The sequence below is a fragment of the Varroa jacobsoni genome, unplaced genomic scaffold, assembly GCF_002532875.2.
Source record: "Varroa jacobsoni isolate VJ856 unplaced genomic scaffold, vjacob_1.0 scaffold_255, whole genome shotgun sequence".
Lineage (NCBI taxonomy): Eukaryota > Metazoa > Arthropoda > Arachnida > Mesostigmata > Varroidae > Varroa > Varroa jacobsoni.
Genome location: NW_019213157.1, coordinates 102998 through 127109, shown reverse-complemented (window position 1 = coordinate 127109; position 24112 = coordinate 102998). Strand labels below are relative to the sequence as shown.

Genomic DNA, 24112 nt, shown 5'->3' with positions numbered 1-24112 from the left:
AAACATACAGTCAATCGAGTTAATGTTTCTATTTATTCACAAACAATTAACTATATTAAATCACTGTCAAGTTTCGTCTTCTCGCACGTGAAACAAACGTACATTGCCGTTGTTACTTTTTAAGTGCCGTTGACTATTCAATCTATTTGCCGCATACGGTCTAGCCACGTGCAACATGTCATATACTGTTCAAATGTAACGCTCTCTGTTTTCACTTGACGCTTAGCGCTTCTGAACGTTGGGTAATTAGTTAGTCGTTACTTGTGGCGTACATTTTTCAGCGGGCTTTCAATTTTTAATATTAATGATGGTTTGTTTTTTGCTTGTCTTCCCAGAGCCCCAGTGACACTAGGTTTTTTCTTCATAACAATAACAATTCCTTACAACTTTTGTTCTTTTCTTGAAATTTAAAGAGGGACAAAAAACGAAATACGGTCATTGGCCGTTACCTATTTAGTAATGATATTTTTCCCAATTCACAAATAGGTTACTTTTATTCCTCTCCGTCATTCTGTTCGCTTTTCGATAACTGTGTCAATATAACTTTATATATATATATATATATATATAATATATATATATATATATATATATATAGCCCATTAGGTTCTTCAGTATCAATTATAATTGTATTTATTATGACAGTAATTTTAATAATAATATTAGTGGTATTAATAAGTTAAGTGGTTTATAAAGCTACTCCTATGGTCGTTAGAAGTAAAGATCACGAACTTATATTTTTCGGTGAATTCAGGTATTGTTATCCTATTAGGCAGTTGCTTGGTAGGCAATTTCCTTGTTTTAGGCAGAGTTGCGTAGTGCGATTTCATCGTATGCTCGGATGACTGGATCGCTGGCCGTACGCTATTTAATATTCGATTCATTGTCCTGTAGGGAAACATACGCCTTATACATAGATTTACGCTCTCGCGTCACGCTGATTTTCTAGAGTTCCTTCTTGTTTGGCGAGCTCGGTTGTGTTTCTATAATTCGGTTACGTTTTTTTCTGCAGATTTCCTAATACGAAGGTTACAAAGCAAATTAGAGCGACGCTAACTAACTCGATCATTGTTCAAGCAACTCTAACGAACAAGCGATTTTCGGAAATTTTAAACCGTGTCTGTTTCGACACATTTGGGCCTTTTTCGATAGTTTCGTAAGTTGAAGTTCTGTATTGCTTTAGCTCAAGTTACTTTTGATTGGTGCTGAAAGCATGTCTTAGTGTTTTTTTTGTCCTCTAGTGTCATAAAATCGTCGTGAATGTTCACGCAATGAGTTTCACGGTTGCCTTTATACCTAGGTGCAAAGTCGTAATGCTGCTATGAGTGTAATTTTATGCATAGTGATCGCGTGATAACGTATCGACGTTTCGGACTTTGTCGTTTTTTATGAAGTTCGTATTACGTAGCCGAGCAGCCATCAAACAGTTTCATAGTAGCCGAGTGGCGTTGGCCTCATGACTCTTGAAGGCCGACGATTGGTCAACAGAGTACATCTCGCGTTCGGTGTTCTCCTTCCTCGTTTCCGTTGACTGAACTCGGCGTCTTGTCGGCATCTCTTGGCGGCGTTTTTAGCTTTTTTAGAACCGCTTTGCTTCGTCCATTGGATACATGAAAAATGGCACAATATTCGTGTCCGCTTTCGTTTTGTCAACATAAAACGTAGCTTGAGTATAGACTACAACGAAGATCCTACTGGTACCACGGGTTCTTGCGAACCCAACGCAGCTTCATTCCGGCGTCCGTTCGGATCTTTATTGACGCAGCTTCACAAGCACGAACCGTTTCTTTAACCGACTGCATAAGGTTTTGCGCGTTGCCCACCAGCATCTCCGTTGCCTCACGGTCCTCATCGGAGCCTGAGAATAAGGTAGACGAAACTTCGAATAAATACGGCGACAATAATAACAGATGTATAACCATACAGCTGCAGGCCAAACGCTAGCCAAAAAAATTAGTTAGCAAAAGAATATTTCCGAAAAAAGCAAACAAAGACTTGTTGTAGTACGGCTAAGCAAACAAAAAATATATACTAGGAGAAATGACGTCGTCTCCAACCCAGCCCCGCAGATTGAAGATAATTTATTAGATAATAAATTAATTGTTTGAAATGAATAGCCCGAGAAAAATGGGAGCGGAACGGATTTTATCGCATACACAATCACCTACAAAATATCCAATTAGCTATCCAGAAGCCAGCATCACAAATCATCATGATGACAAGGCTATCATCGATTAGGCACATCTTTTTCATTCAAGCAAGTTAGACCAAGTAAAACAAAACACAATTTGGTAAAGTAATGCCTTTCAGCATCAACGGATCACTGTTAGTCTGAATCCACAGCATACACAATAGTTACCGCAGATGATCTCGCTGCCATCGGGCGTCGGGATGGGAGCTAAAATTGGTTTAACCCTTCAGTATACTACTCACACAGAGTTATCGAAAAAAAAAATTTAACTTACAATAGATTTTATATGCCACAATAACACTTCTATATCGATTAGCCTAACAGCTATAGAAAATGAATACTATCTTCTGAATATCTGAAGAGGATTGCTTTAACTTACCCTGTGCACCGAGCATCGTGGCTTTGACCGTCGAGAGAATCTTGAGTTGGCCACCAATGGTAGGGATTCTTTCGCAGACTTGCAGGATAGCCGTACGCATGCGGCGATCTGTGCAGAGACGGGCATGTTCCTTGGCCAGACGCGTCACCTCTTCCGAAGCTTCCGCGATAGCTTTCGCGCATACGATAAGCTCCTTTTTCGAGCCACCCTCACCGCGGACAAGCTACGTTTACCAAATATTAAATAACAAATGCATTATTACCTTTATTAGCGCTCGGATTCCGAATCTATAATAATAATTGTGATTATTATTAATACTGTAAATTTGTCAGATAGTAGCAGCGAACGCGTCAACTAACCTGCGACAGACGGGCCATAAGCAGTGCCATTCTTTTGGCGGCAGCAATGATTTCGTTATCTTTAGAAGACCACTGCCGGACCTCCTGGTGCAACCCGTGTGCCGCGGCCAGGATCGGCTGATTGGGCTGAGGCGTTGGGAAGGAATCGTCATCTTCGTACTCGGGCGGAGGTGGGCGTGGAGGCACGCGGTCGCCTGCGGGCATCGGAGGCCGCGGCGGAGCGTAGTCTGCTTACCAAAAAGTAAGTGTCAAAATATCAACGAGCGGTGAAACAGCAGGTAAATTTCTTCATTAGAAACATCATTTCTAAACATAAAAACAAATCGACTTTATTAAAAGTACACACGGTAAACAAGTAGGCGTCACATTGTAGCAGCCATATTACTAATATGGTCTTTGACAAAGCTAGATATGATTAGCTATACGCGCCAATGTCATTTATGGTAAATCAGAACTAATATAATTGTGGAATAAATTATGTTCTCTAGTCTAACAATCATTTATAATAGGACATGTTTACTTAGAAGCATAAAAATTATGATCAGAACCTATAGAGTGAAGCACTCAAATTCAAACAAGCTTAATAGGGCGTCCATTGCGGCTGACATGCATCTATTCGCTATTACTGGTATTAGAAGGAAACTTCTTCTTTTCCAGAGCAAATCCAACGCAAAAACGACTCATCTTCCCTTTGAAACTTGTCCACATATCTGCTATTATCCAACCTTGACACACAGTAAAAGAACTTCCACTACGACTGAAAATATATTTTTACTTAAATTTACGGTCTACGTTATTGCCAGGCTTCACTCCGACGAAGATCTCCAGAAAACGAACCCGAACGTCTTAAATAGGGTTGAGGTTTAAAAAGCTTGAGGATTTATCAAAATGGCCCGAAAAGCTACTGTTTAATAGACCTGCATATCTGATACAGAACACTAATGGCCGTTTGGAAGAGGAGAACATCAGCTGCCAATTTGAGTTGTCCAGGCAAGTTCGAAACGTTAGTTTATTGAGATCTTTACGTCTTATTGCACTTTTTAGATTTGTTAGTTGTATGAGGCCCTTGCATTTTAGAGATTTTTGGTCTGGAACCAACCCAAAACATAACTCGGCCAAATTCCTTATGTAGGGTTACTGAGACACGCACTTTTATGCTTGACGCACGCCTTCTATAAGAAGTCATTTTCCGATTAAAGAAGGAAATTAAGGAAGGATAAGGAAGGAGTGCTTTGGATCCTGAATCGAAGAAGTTATTGCTTTGAGTGAGTATTGTGCCGAGCCACTTCTAAGACATGCAAAAAAAAATAAATGTACATAAATCAAATACATCTGTTTTTGTCTAGATGATTTGCAAAGCAGCTCTAGATTTAGATGTCCCACTCTTTACGGTTTTACGGTTGTTTTTTGGAGCAACTTTTTCAAACATTACTTTTAGTCATATTAGATCTGCAAATCTCAAGCGCATGCGAACTAAACTGTAACGAAAAGGACGGTCCTGAAAAGAAAAAATGGCACGTACGGAACTCACTATTTTATTTGTTAAACACAACACTGCAATCTTGCACAGAGTCTCTCACATTCGCTGTCATTTGCACATGGGGCAGACTGATGGTATGAGCATCAGCCTGCGTCACCCTACAAAGTGTTGTGTACCTCTGTGGAGTCCGGCCTGAGTCAGTGGTGCCATTTCATTGCGCAGGATATTGTCCAGGTCTAATCATAGATAGCGGATAAGTATATCATTATGTGCTATTGAAGAAAACATGTCTAGTTAAACGTAAGACTATAGTTATTGTGGTGAGTACACGTTTTCGATTAAGGATGGTTAGATGCTGGTTTATCTGAATTTTTCGTCAAAAAAGATTTTAAATTTACACTATCAATTTTTTTGCGCATATACAAGCATTTTAATAAACTTTCGACTAGCCTAGAATGTTATTTCTGCTATCCAGACACGCCCCGCAACTTTTTTGGTAGGTCTCGAATTTGATCCTACTAAGGTACTGATATTAAGGAGTTAGTTCGTCTCTTACCGTTAAGCGTCAGGTTATTCATTTGGTCATCAAATGGCGACACGGCGTTACGGACTCCTTGGACAGCTTTGAGCAACTATAAAAACAAAAACGATATAATGACAAAGAAAGTCTAATAATATAAGGTGTAATAAAGAAAGTCTTAAGGAATTGAGTTTTTACTGTACTGCATTAACTGGTATGTATGTATACTATTTCAGTAAAGAAATTGTGTGAAAGTGGTTTTAATTATTTAACAAATATTCCTCACTTACAGAGTTGTTGGCAGTTCTCCATCTAGCAGCTGTATCAGGATCGTGAATTCTCTGAGCAACTTGCTTAGCATTTTGAATCATCGGTGCGATAGCAGTTTCAAGCTGGCGTGAAGCTTGTTGCAATCTAGCGACGTAATGAGGATCTTCCGAATTATCGCACTCCTGCTTGCAGCGCATCAGTACGCGATTACCTAGGCGAGCTATAGCGGAAGCATTATCTACCATATCCTGAGGTTTCTGTCTCGAGACAGAATCCTCACACATGTCGGTATGTCTGCAATTCGAGTGGGGACAATACCCATAATCTAAATTATTATTATTATCATATATACAATAATCAACAAGCAGTACCACGACACGCTAAGACACAATTTGGATCTTTACTAATATCCACAAAACCTACGAAGATCTTTTCAATGGGATCAAAAGCTCTTCATTTTTTCCTCACACCCAACGCAATGTTGCCTTACTTGTCATTGGAATTATCGTAAAAAAAAAGCCATACTTAAAAGTTCCAGTTAGTTTACAAAACTCAACGAAGAAATTGAGGTGATGAGCTACCTCTTGATAGCATCCTCAGTGGCCTTGACGAAAGCTCCAATGTCGGTAGTTTCATCGGCAAGGTTCCTCATTCGATTTACCTGGTCTTCGTATTGGCCACGCAGATTTTCGAAATGGTCGTCAGCTGCCTTATTGTCCGGATAAGTCATGCGAATCTTTCCTGCACTGATAAGTTGTGGAGTGAGCGACTCGACGTTATTCGCTGTATTCATAAGCGCCTCTGCCAATCGCTTGTTATTGGTAGCACCCATAGCAACATTACGAGCAGTTCCTGCTGTTCTGCGCGAGAAATCTCCAAGACGACGTGCCTTCTCTTGGAAATTTGTCTCGCGACCGGGCATGCTTTCCGGGGCGTGTACAGCTTCGACAAATTGCTTGAGCGGCGTATGAACGTCAATAAAGTCGTCCACAACGCGATCCACCAAGCCCTTTTGAATCTTGCCCTTGAGGTCCTGGAGCCTGCCAGCCAGCGCCCTGCCTAGTGATTGAGCCTCGGGAGTGTGGCCGAGCCCCTTGCGACAAAGGTCTTTCAGTTGGTTAGTCATACTCTCGATCTCGTTGCAGAGGGCATGAATCTGAGCTCGTTCAGCTGGCGGCATCGTTTCGGCGATCCGACGGCCCTCATCCAACAGCGCCCTGACGGCGCGTTCACCAGCACTACCATCCTCGAGCCCCGCATTAAAGCACCAGGCAAGTGCCTGTTCAATTTTGGCAGCAATGTTCTGAGCTCCACGAAGGCCGCCGCGCTCAACGTTCAGGATGGCTTGATTGATAAGCTGGTTCAGCTCGCGTAGCTTGATACCAATATTTCTCGAAAGACTAACTGTCTGAGGACTATTATCTTGACCGGATGAGCGCAGTTCACAGAGAGCGTTAAGCATTGATTCGATATCACCACATGCTTTGAGGATGACGTTACGATCAGCGGGCAACGCCCTCTCTGCGATGCGACGCGCATACTCCAAAATGTAACGAAGGGACTTTTCGCCCACGCCGCCTGGCATAGCGGTAGGATCGTCTAGCCAGTCGTGAGCGTACTGAATACGACCTTGGATAGCATTTTGTAGACGCTTCATTCCCGTCAAGTTGTCACTTTCCCATTCATCTTCATCGTAAGTGGTCAACTGCAATACTCGGATGATCTCATTAATTTCCTCTGACATACGGTGAGTTAGGTAGTTGCGATTTTCAGCTGCTTCCTCAACCCCCTTACCACCTTGAGCCTGAATCTGTACGTAGATTTTCATCGAGCATACAAGGACAGGAGCGAGCATTTTCACGGAATCAAGACACCTAAAACAATGATGACAATAATATATGAATGAACGGTCAATTTACTAAATTACGTTTTAAAGTAAAGTACACAGTAGGAAAAGCGATTGTGAGCCTTGGTAGCTATGGCAGATATGGCCTCCTTAGACTTTACGCAAAAAGTAAACGAAATTTTGTACCTAATCAGGATATCCCTGTGAACCTGGTGTGTGAGCTCCTCTTGACGTGCATCGACATCGCGCGACACTTTAGCGAGGCAGGGCGACATATCATTAACAAACTGTACAAGATCATCGATAGACTCGATCACCTCTGCCACAGCTAAGTAGTCGAGCACCTTCCGACACTCGCGAACGATTCTACGCACTCCCGATTCGTCAAAGACCAGTAGTAATGACGATGTACCTTGCAGGATGCCTGTAAAATGAAATATCATAGAAAAACTATAAAACATATCATAGATTATTCAAAACGTGTTGTCTGCGGCGTACTGATTAAACTAAATATTTGGCTGGAGACACCGCTGCAATATTGGTATCGGACTCCGCAACCGACTTAAATGTCTTCATCATATCATATGCCAGCTAAAAGTTGCGTCAGGAAGAGCAAAAATTCAACGAATGGTAATTTTTAATTGGGTATGCTTTTTTTTTTTACCTCTTGAACCTTCAATAAGTTTTTTCCTCGCTGGCTGTGAATACGGATCTCGAAGCAGCATCTCGCATGCTTCTTCCAGTAGCTTTGAGGATCGTTCGACTCGTTGCAAAGACTGCGGCATATCCTGGCGAAGAATTGGGTCATCTGAAGCGGAGATGGTATCGCGGCCCACTTTAACGAGGTTGGTGACAGCGCGTGATACTGCCTGCACAGGCCGCGACAAGTCTGGCATAGCATTTCCATCTTCCGCTTCCTCGTGAAGAATCACTAAGCGTTCAACCTAGATGATATATAAAGGAGCAATGCAAGATCTTGTTCGGATAGATGGTCCAAATTACCCTGGAGCTAGCCTTTCCATCGTCAGAGAAAGTCCGTTTCAAAACAATGAGTTGCTTTATAGTAATAGTATTAATAAACACTGTTAATATTATTATTTATTTATGATATTACTATTATTGCTTAATGCGAAGAAGCATCCTACACTCAGCTAGTCGCCAAGCACCTTGTAATTTGTTGCTAAAAGTATTATCTTCTGATTTCATATTTGTGGCTATTTTTCCTCAGAAGAGACTTGATTTGCTATGAATAGGATTACGATTGTTACGTCTGGATCTTGCTAATCTTCACTTCATTGCCACTTCAACTTAACGCTTCAACTTACACTAATGACAACTGCTTGTCGCAGATGTTCTCCGCGTCGGCTTACTGTGATTAAATCGGTGTGTCTTATCCTCGTATGTTACTTCCACTAGAGCGCAAAATGCACAGAAACAGCGTTTACTAAAATAAATGGCTATCCACTAAACCTTCGCTGAATTTCGTTGAAACAGGGGGTTGCCCACATTTGTCGCTGGCAGTCAGTCGTTTGTGTAAATATAAACGCCAAATATTTTTTTTTTTTCGTCTTCTACACTTTTTGGCAACATGGGAAGGTATTTATATACTCTCGCGGTTAATTTGGTCGAGTAAGCCTCGTACTTCTACGTTCCTCGCAGTTACAGCAAATGGGACTCTGTGTGAGTGCTACAGGAGTATTTTACTTATAGAACAATTAATTAGGTTCTGTAGCACGCATGCGACGGAATCTGTCAATCTGACTATGATGGGATTGTACTAATCGATACCTGTAAAGATAAATAAAGTACAATATATGCTCCTTTGAATACTGACGGTGTGAAGTCCATTCTACGCATTGGTTACGCATGTGGCTTTCAGTTCGGTATACACAATACACAAGTCTATACATTCTGTCGTTACATCTAATTTGTAGGTAGCAACAATCTATGCATTAATCCCATATGATTGGCATAATCGTGCGGGGCACGCCGTGAAATTGTTTTAATTGTGGTTAATACGGACCGGGATAGATTCGGTAGAGCGGGTTTTACTGCAATTGGCCTGAAGTGTATCAGGTCGTCGAACCTAAAATCAGCAGTGTTCCTTTCAAAGCTCGCTTGCGCGAGGTACTACCCAGACGTGCCTCACGTCTTCACCAAGTGACGTGTCTGTCCCCAGGTTAATAATAAATCAAACCTGTTAGCACTGCGGCATCACCTAGATCGATTCTCTATCAACAGTCACAATACAGTGCGGCAAACGAGTGTACTTTAAACGTGCTCGCCGAACGTTTGGGTAGTCATACGTTGTTGTTGCTAGTACCTTGAAGCTTTGATTTTAAGCACCAATAGTTTGTGATAGATGATTACAATTTACGTGATCTACCAATGTGTGTAATTTTCGAGTACATCATTGCTTCTTTTTAGGTTTTCAACTAAGCAACTTCAATATCTAAAACAAAAAAAAAAATAGATCGCCTACCGCTGTAGAACATTGCACAAACACAGAAATTTATATGGTGCAACAACGCATAGACGATACAGGTTACGAACAAATATAAAAATTGTATTGTGAACCCTGCAGTCCCTTCTATTATATTCACTATAGTATATCTTATATTGTATAGGCAACATACAGAATTGTCAGCATTCAACTAATGTTTTATAAATAGATGCCAAATGACGTCGAGCCTATTTTCTGCCCTTATAATTCATTTTTCTAAAAGGCTCCCACGAACCTCAAAAGCAGTTTCAACCTTAAACAAAAGGGGCTCCTTCGTCCTGCATCGGCGCAATAAGCCGCGACAACCTATGCAAGCTTGCACGGTCAGTCACTATGGGATACTTTACACAACTAACTGCTTGAAATCTTTTGATTAAGGTCAAACTGTGGCTGAAGAGAACAGAGCACTTGTATGGGACGATCATAGCCAAGCCACTAGCACAAAAGAACCGTCACGAAGCATTCGGGATGTGAGCGGACGGCGCAACGACACCTGTCGTCTCTTCGTTCCACAACAGCAGTAGCAACAACCAGCGCTCAAGAACTGTGAGTAGAACAACGAACAGACGTTCACGTTACCATGCCAACGTTACGAGCCCTCTCCCTGTCAGCCGTTTTGGTCTGCGGTCCTTTCTGCCGCCGCAGCGCCACGATCACCACCAATCTTCTATTTTTGTTCGCATCTAAGGAGCGTAGCAAGATGGCGCCTGCCATCGCTCAACGTTAGCGTTAGTAACATGAGTTAACGTTTTGGTCAGCACTAGGATTTTTTATTAGGCGTTCGTGCAGTTAAGCTTGTCGTTCTCCTGATTTGTGTAGCCGCCCCCAGTCAATTATTAATAACTTAAACTTGCCACCGTATCACTGTGAAAACAGAGGAACGCATCATGTTACAATACAGCAGTTGTGATAGTGCCGGCTATGGTGATTGACTACCTTCTCATGCTGTCGTTAAAATCAGCTGCTAACGCAATCAACGTGGGTTATAAATGAACGTCAATTCACTTTCCGAAAATCACCAGCTAACCCACTGGACCAGCGATTGGCTGACTATGGTGGCACTACGCAGGGCTGCTAAATGCCAGTAGTTATTGTTGTTGTTGCTGGCCTTTTAAGAGCTTTTGATTATTTTGCTGCATTACACAGACGTCTAGCATACGGGGTAAAAGCATTTTACCCATCGGTTCACTCATCGATTGATCCATCCATCCATCCATCCATCCATTAAAGGACACAAACGGCCCAGCTACCGAATATGCATTCGACGTTAATGCAAGCGAAAGCCAAAAAGGACGTGGATTCCTCGATTCATGTTGCCATCGAGGATTTGCATTTTCACATGCGTAAATGCAAGGAGGAGGGCGAGAATCTGAAAAAACAGAAGGATCAGCTGCTTCTGATGCTCGAAAACAAGAATCTCACTACCCGGCAATTGCAACACAGTATCCAACAACTTGAACGGATGAACTCCGAGCTGCAGGAGAAGGTTCGAACACTTGGAGAAGAAAACGATCGATTACGAAAGGAGAACAGGCAACAACGGACTCCTTTGAGACAAGGAAGTCAGGTAGTTCGAAAACCATTTAAGCATCAGGTCGACACGCTTGGCTCCGAAAGTTGGGAAGACCTAAGCATGAAGCTGCTCGAACAGATGGAGCGTGATATCAACGATCTGCATGATCTCGGCGAGAAGGTACGCGATAATGAACCATTGTTGGCGACCTCGGAAGATCTATCGCCCACTTCGCCGTTAGTCCCAAAGTCAGCAGGTGTGTACGATGACCATGAAGCGCTGCAGATGGTTGCGGAAATGAAGAGCCAACTTAGTACGATCAAGGAGCGGCTTCTACTTCAAAAAACCTTACTTCAAAACGCTAGAAAAGATAAAGACGCTCCAAAATTGCAGCAGCGGCCGGCATCGGATGATTCGTTTCGAGTATTCTTCACCCAGCAGCTCAGCAGTAACACAAAAAAGAATGAAGTTGGAAAACAGTGTCCAATGTGTGAAGAGGTCCTTCCCCAAGGGACAACACAATCCGAATACGAACAGCACGTGATGTCGCACCTAGGCGCGGCATCACATCATCGTTTCTAGTTAATCGTCCGACACAACGTTACGTAAGGATACCTAAACAGTACAAAGTAGACATACGTTGACGGAATACCGTGATAAACTTTTCGTAGGTTACTTATTTAAAACAATGTATGTGAAAAACTTTGCCAGTCGCACAACTAACCAAGATGAAGCTGTATTTCTCGACAAATGACAACAAAAAAAAAAAGCCTACAAGAGTAGCTAATAGTAAATTTAACTACCAAAATAGTGATAACAATAACTATTACTACGGTATCGTGTGGTGAGTAGCTTTCTCTAAAATACGCCGAAACACTTTATAAGTGAGTTGAAGATCGCAAGTTGATCGCAACTGGACAATTTGTTTTACAGTTCAGCTTGTGCGATCTTACTGCCAACGTCGCTGGATGACTAGGCAGAGTTGTAATATATAGCTACGGCGTAAAAGATCAATAATGGTGGGTTAAAGATGATGCAGAGGGCCTTCTTGCTCGCTATTTGAATTGACTCCACACACCAAAATTCGTGTGAAAGACATATTCAAATTAGTTGATGACACTCACACGAGTGCTGATAAGTAGGAGATAGAAATAAAATAACAGTATTCCCACATGGACACCTACATTGCTGCACAGAGCGGCGTGCAGGGCCTTCTTCAACGGTAACGTAACTTAAAAGCTCTCGAATAAGTACTTCTTATGAAGCGACGTTGTATTTCTATGAATATACGGTAAACACATGTGCCTATTAATCCTTCTATCGTGAAAATAAAAGCAAGCCAATGTCCATTCACACATCGTAACCACTGGTTAACTATCATGCAAATGTGAGAAAAGTTAGTTGTCAACGTACCCGTTTGTAGGTGGAACTGTGAAAAATCTCATGCCAACTGTATTTAACGAGAACATGTGAGGTCTCTTTTCAAATCAATGCCTTCTTTTACGGAATTGTAGAAGAAAAGTTTGATTAATATTCCTTTAACAGAATGCGTTACAAATGCAAAATAACATAAGAAAACCGTTGTGTGAATCAAAGCTCGATTTTATTTGGGAAAAGAAACAATAAAATTGTGTTTTTTCATAGTATGTGTGTTATTATTAAAATCATTCAGTGTCGCAGAAAGGACAAGGAGCCCATGTGTGGCTTGGGTCGCAAGTATCCAGGCTAGATTAACTTCGCAGATGTTTTGAATTAATATTTCAATTTCAAATCACTTCGTTTGCGTTTGAAAGCGACAATAATTGTTTTTGTTTTCTCATCACTATAACGTGTATCAACTTTATACAAGGAAAATCTGGAACGTTGCTTAATCAGACCTAATTGGGAAATTATAACCTTGAGAAGTTTAAGACCTCTCTCGCAGTCTCATGCAATTACTAAACTAGGTATACAGCGTCGCACAAAACAGAGTTTCACTGATTCTCTGTAGACAGTAAACGGTACTGCAGCTCGTAAGGCTACATGCAAAATCGGCGATTCTAATATAGGTTCTTCTTTGTCCAGTCAGTCATACAACTAATTAGCACATCAACCATGGCGAAAATTGCCACTATTTTCATCAGCATTTCATCAGAACAACAGACTCGAAATTGTCTACACATTTGCGTCCTTTTATATATATATATATATATATATATGTGTGTTTGTGAGCGTATGCGTGTCTGTGTATATTTGAAGACATCTACTCCTTCAGGCCGTCCAGTCGAGAGCACTTAGGAAAACATAACCCGTATACACCATATTGGGATATTTTAAGTCGTAAATGGTAAGATCGTTTAATTGCGAGGGCGCAGCTGGCAAGCCAAACTCATCATCGAGAGTGGTCTGAGCTTTTTTGTTGGCAGTTTTGTTGATAAGCTGATGCCAGTCCAGGAACCTATCTGAACTGGTCTAAGACCTTCATGTGTTTTGCTCAACGCTATAGGAAGGAAAGTGTAATTTGTTTATGTTAAAGAGGGGCTACTTTTTTCGCCACTAAATCACCCGCAGATAGGAGTATTTAAACGTTCACGCCATCCGAGGCGTTCAGTGGCTATTCAAGAAGAGTACCCGTTCTCCATTGATTACCTCGGCGTTTTCGGCACCCGTTTAGGCCGTGCGAACACATGCTAACCTAGTTAGATTCATCTAGATTAATCTAGAATTGTATAAATGCAGAAACGTATAAGTGGCTGAATCAATTTTTTCTCTCTCCAGGAGACTTCCATTTCTCGGATGTCGTCACCACAACCTTGCTCAGACAGAATGGATATTAATAACTAGTCTGGCAAATCATGAAGTTGATAAAAATTTTTGACTTTGTTGTATCTCAAAAATGTGTGCTTTTCAAAAACGTCGTTACTAACATCATTCTAATGAATCACGTTTATCCAATCTGGCCTTGGCCTGTAATTTCCTTATAAACTGATTTATGCGATACCCATTATGACACCCGACATGCTATTGATCCACAATTGATACAACGTCGACGTAGATACCAGTCTAAGCACAGCTTCCTATAGAGCAATGGAAATTTTTGGCGGGGTCAATCATTAAATGATGATCAAATCATTGATATGCTGTGACGAAATAACTAGAAAATATCCTGTTTGATAAAGGCCAGCACTAAGCAGCAGCTTGTTGTATAGAAGCCGTGACATCGTGATGTATTCTACGCCCATAGAAGACAGCAGACTGATGGCTCCCCAATTGCCGCCCTACTCTGTGTTTCGTAGACCATTATAGTTTCTTGATCCGTCTACATAGCACAACTGTATCGTACTTGCGTGGCCTATGGCCACTACATCAACACTAGTGAGCTTTCGAAGCGGCTACCGGCGTTATTTTTACCCCCCTGCAGGCCTTACCGAATCTCGATGTTTGGATATGTGTACCTGCTAGCCTCCGAAGAAGAACAGCGCACGTTTGTTTGCGTGTATCACATTTTTGATTAGCGTCGACTCCACGTTGCTGTCAATCATCACCACGATACGATCGGCACATTGAATACGTTGATCTGGCATAGTAAGTGTTGGTAATAAAGTCTAATGATGCCCATATGCATTCAACCACAGCCTTGGGTTGAAAGACGTTCAAGTCCTTAACCGGACCGTTCGAAACGACGAGAATATGGCAAAGGATGGTTTTGAGTAATTTCATCAAAGCAGCGTTTTCATGACCCAACTGTCAATGTTGGAAGCGATAACATTACTAATTATAACATTCGCGATCGCAGTTGAAGAGCACTAGGCAAAACCCGGCGCCGACGGCATAAAAAACTACTACTATAATACACTATATAGATAATACTGAAATAATCATACATACCCCTTCCTTCGCGTCGGGTTGTATCTACGCCGACTGAATTGGATACCCAAGCAGCTGTCCCGACGGGCTATACTAGTCGCCAACAAAAACCTTGGCGAGGTCATAGACAGACTTAGTCGCTTAGTCGTTCGGTTGACTAGTGAAGCAACGGGAAATCGTCGCCATTGACTAATACTCGTAATCTCAGCAGACTAAAACTGCGGCAGAGCTAAACCGCAGTCAATGAACGAACGAAGCAGCGCAGCAAACGTTCAAATCATCGCCTACGACGCTCGCTTGAAAGAAAGACCACTTCAGAGTTCTTTTGTTTTACCACAAGGTGACAACCTTTCGGGGTCTGGTCGCCACAGACTTCCTACACCGCCACCGCTTCAAACGACAACAATACGCATCAGCGCGTCAAGATAGTAGATATATCATGTCACTCACGCAAACACGAATCTACTAACTGGCATTAACACCTATTGTTGAGCGTATCACAGTGTGCGGTAGCTTATGTGCGCATACTTACTTATAATCATAATGGTCCATAGTGAAAAGCCATTGCCACACATTTGACCACAAACTACGGGTCATTTTACCTTAATCGTGTCATCTATGGATTTTCTTCGCACACAAAACAGCAGCTTCGTTAAAACACCAATTCTCGATCTTCTTCTTACATGATTTTAACTAAGCTACGCTCGAGCCAGCAGTGTTCCAATATATTGCTTCCGTCACATGCATGATTGTGGCGTAAGCGCTTAACATTTAACGTTCTAGGTAAAACACGACAATAAGACTACTAATTAATATCACAATGAGCTTTCAAAAAGGCACATCATGCAGTAACCAATAATACAGAGATTAAAGATAATCTTCACATCACCGACGACACACACACACATACACAATAACATGATGTAATGTTAAACTCGCAATGAAAGGTGCCAACGAAATTTGGACGACAGTAAATTCGGCGTAATGAATTGTAATCCCAATATTATTATCAGAGTGGAGGTTTTCCTTAGATAAAGCACTCAATCATCCGTTTTCAGAGAAAAGTCTGAAGGGGTGCTTCAGTGCACCATTCCTCGAAACTCACTTCGCATTTCTGGGGGTAATACATTGCTTTAAGACTAGTATCGATAGAGGATTTGATAAGTTGATGCAATAATGACTGTAGCAATGACTTGAAAGATCACGCCGTTTTGTTAGCCATGAACTAAGTGACATGGCTCATCTATTAATGGATGCTATGACAAATCGAACTACATTTGCGCTGACATCGGCCGATCCATTCATCCATACTATTCACACGGATAAAGTGTACTCGACTAGCGAGCGGTAGATGCAAACAAACAACCAGCGAAGACGAAAACAAGCGGGACAGAAAACCAGTGACGAAACTATATTCTGATACTGATAACATTGAATACCTTAGATGATGCGATTTGAAAATAACGGTTGGGCTACTGTTAGGTGGTCGTATTAGGTAGCGTGAACCTCTAATCTTCTATTGAATTTCTAGGTGCAAACCGATAACTTTGTTCAGTAACCCCCGCCCTTAGTTGCCCTCCGTTGCCTGTTGCTACTAATCATCACTTTATCTTTGATTCGTTTTCCCTGCCACCCACGCAAAACGTTGCCTCTCGAAACAAACAGTTTCCAATGTCTTCTTTAGCCTATGTTCAGCTTGCTAATGTAGTTGTCCTTATCGTCATGTTTATATAGCTGCTGCACTCCCACTCGTACGTGTTCGCCGTCGTTAGGATGACCTCGACAACGGAAAAACCCGACGGCTCTGATGCATCACTGTCAGACAACCTACTGAAGATGATACGGCTGCTGCTGCTACTTCAGTCGAACGGTGATATTGGCCTGTTGCTGCCGCTACTGGGTTTTGCCGGCCTGATTCTGTTCTTTCTCCAAACAACGATTTTTGCTATAAAGGAACCCCTCTCAATAGGGCTTGTTTCCGTCATTAAATAATAGCTAGCGGAAACGATCTTCCTTAAAAAATAAGCCTGAAGCCAGTTAGCCACATCGATGGCCAAGCAGCCATGTAGACAGATAAGCTAGCTAGCTGCGCCCGTCTGTCTCGGTCGGTCGGTCGTAGGCCGTCACCCGTAGCAGTACGGCAGCCTACGAGTAAGGGCGACGTCGCCATTACCTATCTATATCGTGTACATACTTCAATAATAATACCCACAGTATATTTGTCCGATTTTAACTATACACGAGGTCGAGGAACGACAGGCGTTGCGTATTGCGATATTCATAAGTTTCGCATAATGTCAATAAAGACTGACAAGAAGGCCAACGTAATTTGTCCTCTAAATAGTTATTGTCAACAGTAAAAATCGATGGTGATGTAAATGATGGAGATGAAATATGCAAACAGCAAGCGACAGATATTTTACGGGGCATGTACCACTGGTCCGGACTAAAAAGAGAGTAACAGTGTTTCTACCCAGGTAATCATCACATATAGTGATGATGAAGAGTGGAGAAATTATTATGTAATGATCGATGCTATGATTGAAGACATAGTATGGTGCAATGAGGTGTTCTTCATAGTGGTACCGTGAGTTTTAGCGGTCTCTTTGACATTTCTAAAATGGCTGACTGTCACCTACTATCATGAGGCATAGGTGCAATCGCGAAAAATGTACTAATTAATATATATATATATAATGTAGCTTAATAAAAGCTTCCCTAAAAACGAGCGACGACAATAATTGTTCAAGTTACCCTCTCTACAAAAGCGATACTTCACTTGTACTAAAATGTAATTCGGCATCGTTTTGCCTAACAGGATATTTATAATGAAAAGTAGAGCTATTTTTTCAATCTTATAATCAGGTTACTATTCTGCTAGTTAAGCCCCCTGCCGCCTCTAACATTGTACGTATTCGTTTAGCAAACTTAGCTTTTCAACAGTAGAAACTAGGTTTACCAAGACTGTTTATTTTATTACGCTACGTCACACAACGAAAATGTTCTAAATAACAGGCTTCTACGAGTTTTGCACGATTTTTTTTTGCTGGAAATGATGCTTTAGTTTAACGCTTGTCGTCCTATACGCTATTATCAGAAGTAATACTGCTGAATGTTCCTTCGACGCTCTCAAACTTAACTTAACTTGTCGCCCAAATCGCTTGTGAGCGATCGCCATCTTGAACAAATGCTATCTGAAATAATGGTGTCTTGAAACCAGTAAATGATGGCAGTTCGAGGCTAGGTACAAATTGAACGATATGAAAGCGATACGCTTATGAATTATATGTCCTTTTCCGAAGTGCACTATCCTTCAAATGTTGTTGGTCTCCAAACGAATCGCAGTACTTAGACGTCATGCACCGGCCACAGCGCAGCCAATAGTGATTTTGCAACAAACGATTCCTTATTGTTGCTTGCGAACAAACAAAAAAACGCTGACGGACCTCTAAGCATTCAGTCGTAAACGGATTTCTTCGGCGTAATGTCAGTCCAAAGACTAAGGATGTACGATAGTCATTCCGTCGAAGGCCGCTATTCGAATAGAAACAAACGACGTCAATGTTAGTACTGTTACGGCAAAACTCATTACTTATCGGTTCACCAAGGGTCTATTGGCTGTCGAAGGACGAGTTTGTAGATAGAAAAGAAAATGTTCTAATATCTTACTATACACTATAAAAATGTTTATTTATAATATCTTCTTACACAAATTTCAATTCATATGTTCAAGTAATAGAAGGGGCTCGTTAAAAGAACATTATATTCTGTTTAACATTATTTCAATATTAATCGGCAAAGGTGGAAAAGTAGTATTATTTCAAAACAGAAACACTAACAAACAATAGGTTTAATTAACTGATTGGGGCATTGCCGTACCAATCTCAGTCGTAATACACGAACACAGAAATATCTTATAATCATTAACCCTCTATAGCGAACAGAATTTCTAATACCTTTTAACCATTTCCATAGACACACTGCTAATAAAGTAGCTAGCGCAGAATGAATGAATGAATGAATGAACACCAGTCAAGCGTCGAGCGTTTTCAGATTGATAATACTGGCAATTTGGTCACCGCCTCATCGAACTGAAGCGTCGTTATGAGCAGGACGTTACGCACGGCAAAATGAGAAATACATCTGACAACGACACGCGGGTAAAGTTGTCCTACCGCCCTAATTCATGTCGTTCCTACAGAAACTGCAATATACCATAACAACCACCGCTATTACGGCTACCGCCGGCGTGATCCATCGAGCTATCACGGATAGCCGATACCACGGAACAGGCTAATCAAAGGCAAGGCCATCTTTGCAGTCGTCTACACGAAGTCCTGATAGTATACTACTACAGTACATTAAATAATGTCAACAGAATTGTATCAAGAAATCGTCAGCTTAGCTTACCTAGCGAGAAAACGCAATGACAAACCGAATCCATTTAATGGTGCTATGCGAATTTGATAATGTAGTTGGACTAGATAGGCTGTAAACCTACTTCGTCGTATTCCAAATCGTCCCGTCCTGATTTTCTTGGCTGTCAGAATCAAGGTGACCCTTTGGACGAACGGGCAAAACATCACTCTTGAAACTGAAGTCAGATTTGTAAAGAAGATGCCGTCTGGTCGGCCCAGAACTACACCCTACGCCACCTCTCCTAGATCGACACTTTATTTGATTAATAGGTGTCAGAAATCTCAATAACGATTCCGGGTGTAACGCAATATCTGTTCTTAATCAGGTTTCAGATAGAGTGTGTCCGAGTTAAACGACAACGTCGAGCACTATATCAGATGGACATAGAAGTGCACATGAAGTCAATTCATTTAATACTAGGATTAATTTGCTGCGTCCTTTGATCATTTGGACGTAAGTGATCCTTCTTATTTTCCCGCAAAGAGGCATCCACTACAAACGAGGACTAAGCTTATCGTTGGTGCAACTGCTGTCTCCACAGATTATCTATCCTGTTTAACCAAAATGTTTAAATCATAGATGAACCTCAAGGCTTGCGGTTTATGGTATTCACTCGACTTCCAGCTAGATGAAAGATCTAAAGGCAGCCGCCTAAATAAACATGTAATAATAACACTCACTGACTATGACTGTCACGTAGCACGATAATTTTCTAAATATATACTCGATGTTAAGGCATTCACAAGTAAAACATTTCGCGGCCATATACCGCAACTAAGTTAGCGGCCAACAACTGCTTTATGAACCTAAAAATTGAACTGTAACAAATCTCTGTTAGTGAGCCTTAATTGAGAACGCCGAGTGTCCTTCTAAATGTCTAAGGCCTTCGACATGATGTTTATAACCGCAAAAACAAAGGCTTAATTCACTCATCAATTAAAAAACAATGACGCACTCCTGCGCCAGACGAACTGTCTAAGACTGCACGGTGACTCCTGACTGAAACCGTTCGAATTTCGGGCTAACTACTTGAGTGCGTTTCAACAATACACAACGTATAGGTGATATATATACATGCTTTTGTAGCATCCTACACTGCATGCTTAGCATTTCTCAACCTTTTATTTGACAAAATGGTGCCTTTGTACTTGGCTCGAGCTATCATAGAAACCACTGTACGTAAGTAATGCAATGCTACGGCGAAGTAAGGGCCGTGGAGGGAGAACTCGACTTTCGTCGTAGTTGACTGATTCTAACTTGGACGTCGTACGCCACCCATCTCCTTTTCCGGCTCGTTACTGTCTTTCTACGATGATGGTAGTGCGGACATACCGTCCGTAGTGGAAACGTCTTCTAAACGACAAAGCTAATATGGCCTTGTCGCTTCGTGACCTCAGAAAAGACCAGCTCCCATACCTCCACTGCCGTACGATGACAGCTATAGAAAAACAGTATGGAAAAAATCGATTTGGTTGGGAACAAACAACTTTACGTGTCTGATCGGTAATGTCTTCGCGAAAAGGTACTTCACATAAGCCCTCCTGCAAATCGAGACTACACAAAAGTGCAAGTCACGTAAATAGAATAATGCTTCTTCTTTAACATTATTTTTGATTGTTCTGTCGTATGAATGCATACAACTTTCGTATAATAACAATCGATCATCGAACTGTACAACGGCGTACATTGCTAACTCGGGGATGTTTACCAATCTGGCGGACGTTCCGTTGCTCTAAATGAGCTTTAACAATAGCCTTAGCTAAAGTGACTGGGGTCAATAAGAACTAGCATAAGAGATCTTATATTCTAGGTTCAAGCATTTTCTAGATTCGCCCTTTATGCTGAATCACTTATATAAGTGATTTAGTCACAGAAGTTACAAAAATCCCTGTGTGTCGCAAGTCAGAATTTCAAAGGAAGGCACGACGGCGGGAAGCTGTTTGGCCAGTCGGGTCCCTTTGTAAAGAAACGCTCTCACCTACCGTGTACTATACGCCACTAATTACATCACCGATATCATTATCATCATAGACAATCTAGCGGTAGTGAAGAGAGACTGCAGACTGCGTCTCGTCATCAGTATTTTGATCGCAACAACAACAACAACAATATAATCACACCAATCATCAACACCATGACCTCGATCGACTTTTACTACATTCGACTAGGGGTAACGGACATGACGATATCCATCTTGTCGGCAACGGTTAGAGCGTCTCCTCTAAACAGATCGACTAGCGCTCATGTTATCAAGTTGCCATCTATTACTCTGTATCATGCATAGAACTGACTTATCCTATATATATGTACTAGTCGTAGCAGCTACCGGCGCAGAGACTGAGAATTTGATCGGGCCCGTTGCCAGCTGTACTGAAGCCGCTTATGCGCCTGAGACTTTCATGTCGGCGTTTGGTGAGCTGCCTACGAGCTTGACACGTCGTTGAAACGAACGTGATTGCCTAATTAAGCTTTTAGTCAAAGTGAATGTTTACGACTTTTTGGCTTATACATGGGGACTGCAGACGCACTGCACGCTAGCCTATGTACTATCGTGATCTATGTCCCGCTAACACATCCCGAATTGACAATCATTAACGCGGATGCGAAGATTCCTCTCAGCCACTGACTTTGTTGTTGCTGCTGTCGTGAGCCTTTATTGAACGTCACACGTCGTCATCTTTGTTGCGTTTAATTAGCAATAAATTCCAAACTGTAACACTTCGGACCTGTACATTATATTAGGCAGATCCTGCGCTCTTAGTCTATCCTCCGAGCAAAGCTCTGCTGCGTTCATGTTAATGTTACGAATTCGATGCGTTTTGGAAGTTGGCGCCGTAGCTTCTAATATGTCTAGCAGTCCTTTCCTAGGGTTGCATCATCATATGCAAGTTCGCAGATAGCGGTTCCATTCCTTATTATTAATAAGAAAATATCATGTCCACGCAGTCGGCAACCGTCTGCTGCGGGACAAAAATCTTGCGGCTCGCAGCCACCCACAAGCGAAGTCTATAAAAGTCACGTTAGCAGCAGCGGAACGGGCAGCGCCACATCGGCGGGCATCGTGACTGCCACTGATGCTACCGCTATGGCAAGTTTCCGCGCTGAGGCTTCGTCATCCCCAGCAGTCGCCGTCAGCGACAATAACGAATAGCGAAGCTGACGGAGTCCCCCCGTATATCACAGTCAGAAAATTGAACGCGGGATTCGCAAGAAGAAAAATAAATACCGCTACTTCTAGATATAAAACTGGACAATCAACGCGAGCAATGCGCACCAGCACAGGCCGAAGTCGAGCGGCTGTTGACTGTGTTCGCGGCTCGCAGAAATGGACTGAGGGAAGGCCCACGGCCTGACCCTGTAAAGTGTCTGATTTGAATCTATGCCACAGAAGTAGAAAAATACTATGCTAAAGAACATAATTATACATTTGGAGCCCAGCGAATGTCGCGTCTAGGTGTACTCCGAGCGGATCTTATAAGGTAATCAAACTGTTTATACCACGTAAGTTCACAACCCCCCCGCAGAGCGTTCCATTTGCTCAGAGAAGAACTTTTGCACAAGGCCTAAGTTTTTCATTTGTTTCCAAGTTTAACTTCTTTGAGCGAAGCTAATTCCTGTCGACAATAATCGGTAGCAAGATTAAACGTGCCTTCATTAACAAGTTACTAAACTTCTTATGCAGTTGGCGCGCAATCAGCTGGTCCGGAGGAAGCACTTTCGTTTTTTCGATCAAAGTGTGCGCAAGACCCACGGTTTGTTTTCTGCGACACGCAACTTACCTGTGCTGATACTGGTTCCAGTATACTGGCAATCGTTTTCGTATGAAACACGGGCATCTTGATGCTCGATCCTTCCTCTACAGCTCACAATTGCAGCTGAATCGTAGAGTAGGTATTAATCGTTCTCTATCTTTTCAGCGTTTGTACGGCCAATGTCCAGGTATGACGATGCACAGTTATTTCTCCGCAAAGATAAAGCACGTTTTCTATGACACGCAAAATTAGAGTTGGCAAAAACGACAGTTAGAAGCTCGACAATTCGACGGTATTGCTGAATGCAATAGTATCGTCGAACCAGGCCTGCGAAGATTGGTGTCGCGAAGCAGTCGCCGGCAGCCGAGGAAAATAAGCAAACTTCAAGACGACACAAGAGAATAACAACGGCGGGGATAAAGTGCTCGTAGCAACAGCACTAACTGTGTGTATGCTGAGTTGGATTTGTTATGCAGCGCTATTACAACTGGTCGTAGTAATGGTGGGGGAAGTGGGCACGAGCGTCGTCGGCTGAGACGTAATCAAGACAATTGGGTTCGGCGCTTGCTGCCACTGCCTCCACCTATTTAGGCCAGTCGTCGTCTAACAGATCGGGCCACGGCCGCTACTGTACAACTAACCATTGAGCGCACCAAGTTTGGAAGGAAGTTTGGAAGCTGCCGACAGCGCCCTCGGTGGCGCCGGCGTGAGGCTCGGCAGAGCCACATGACTCAAGCGACACTTAACGCAGATCGATTGGTCGCCAGTTAGCCAGCCAGCCAGCCAGCCAGCCAGCCAGCTAGATAGCTGCATGCCCCTGTGCGTGTCTGACGGACGACGCTCGGAACGACACGAGCAGAGTTGACGGTTCGCTATTTTTGAATGGACAAACGCTGATGGTGCTCGCTGAGTGGGCGACCGATGCTGGAAAGTTGGTGCCAATGGCAGCTGCAGCAGTGACTGCACACAGACACACGCGCGCAAAAAGAGCCTGCGCTACAAGAGCGTATCAGAGAATAGTAACTATATCAGAC

At 42.3% G+C, this 24112-nt stretch overlaps 2 protein-coding genes across 5 annotated transcripts; one reads left to right on the top strand and one right to left on the bottom strand.

Moving 5' to 3' along the window:
* Positions 1-14: 14 nt before the first annotated feature.
* Vinc (vinculin) lies at positions 15-23716 on the bottom strand. Of its 4 annotated transcripts, none has more exons than XM_022830177.2 (11): positions 23106-23716; positions 7710-7989; positions 7232-7469; positions 5781-7073; positions 5220-5493; positions 4966-5041; positions 4586-4645; positions 2930-3156; positions 2571-2793; positions 2360-2398; positions 15-1858 (listed from the first exon to the last, which is right to left on the bottom strand). In XM_022830177.2, the coding sequence occupies exons 1-11, from the start codon at positions 23160-23162 to the stop codon at positions 1692-1694; spliced, it is 2934 nt and encodes a 977-aa protein (XP_022685912.1). In that variant the 5' UTR covers positions 23163-23716; the 3' UTR covers positions 15-1691. The 4 variants fall into 4 exon arrangements, with proteins under 4 accessions (XP_022685912.1, XP_022685916.1, XP_022685913.1 ...); XM_022830181.2 differs by lacking the exon at positions 23106-23716 and adding an exon at positions 8371-9248; XM_022830178.2 differs by lacking the exon at positions 2360-2398.
* On the top strand, positions 10215-12704 carry LOC111258709 (uncharacterized). Its single transcript, XM_022830184.2, has one exon. The coding sequence runs from the start codon at positions 10804-10806 to the stop codon at positions 11641-11643; it is 840 nt and encodes a 279-aa protein (XP_022685919.1). The 5' UTR covers positions 10215-10803; the 3' UTR covers positions 11644-12704.
* Positions 23717-24112: the final 396 nt, after the last annotated feature.

What these genes read in the sequence shown, in the direction of transcription:
- LOC111258709 (XM_022830184.2), top strand. Translation starts at nt 10,804, where the DNA reads ATGCATTCGACGTTAATGCAAGCGAAAGCCAAAAAGGACGTGGATTCC.
- Vinc (XM_022830177.2), bottom strand. Translation starts at nt 23,162, where the DNA reads ATGCCCGTGTTTCATACGAAAACGATTGCCAGTATACTGGAACCAGTA. An exon ending in TGGAACCAGTATCAGCACAG is followed by an intron (nt 7,990 to 23,105) that starts GTAAGTTGCGTG and finishes TATATCATCTAG; the next exon opens with GTTGAACGCTTAGTGATTCT. An exon ending in TCAGGCCGGACTCCACAGAG is followed by an intron (nt 3,157 to 4,585) that starts GTACACAACACT and finishes TTTGGTAAGCAG; the next exon opens with ACTACGCTCCGCCGCGGCCT.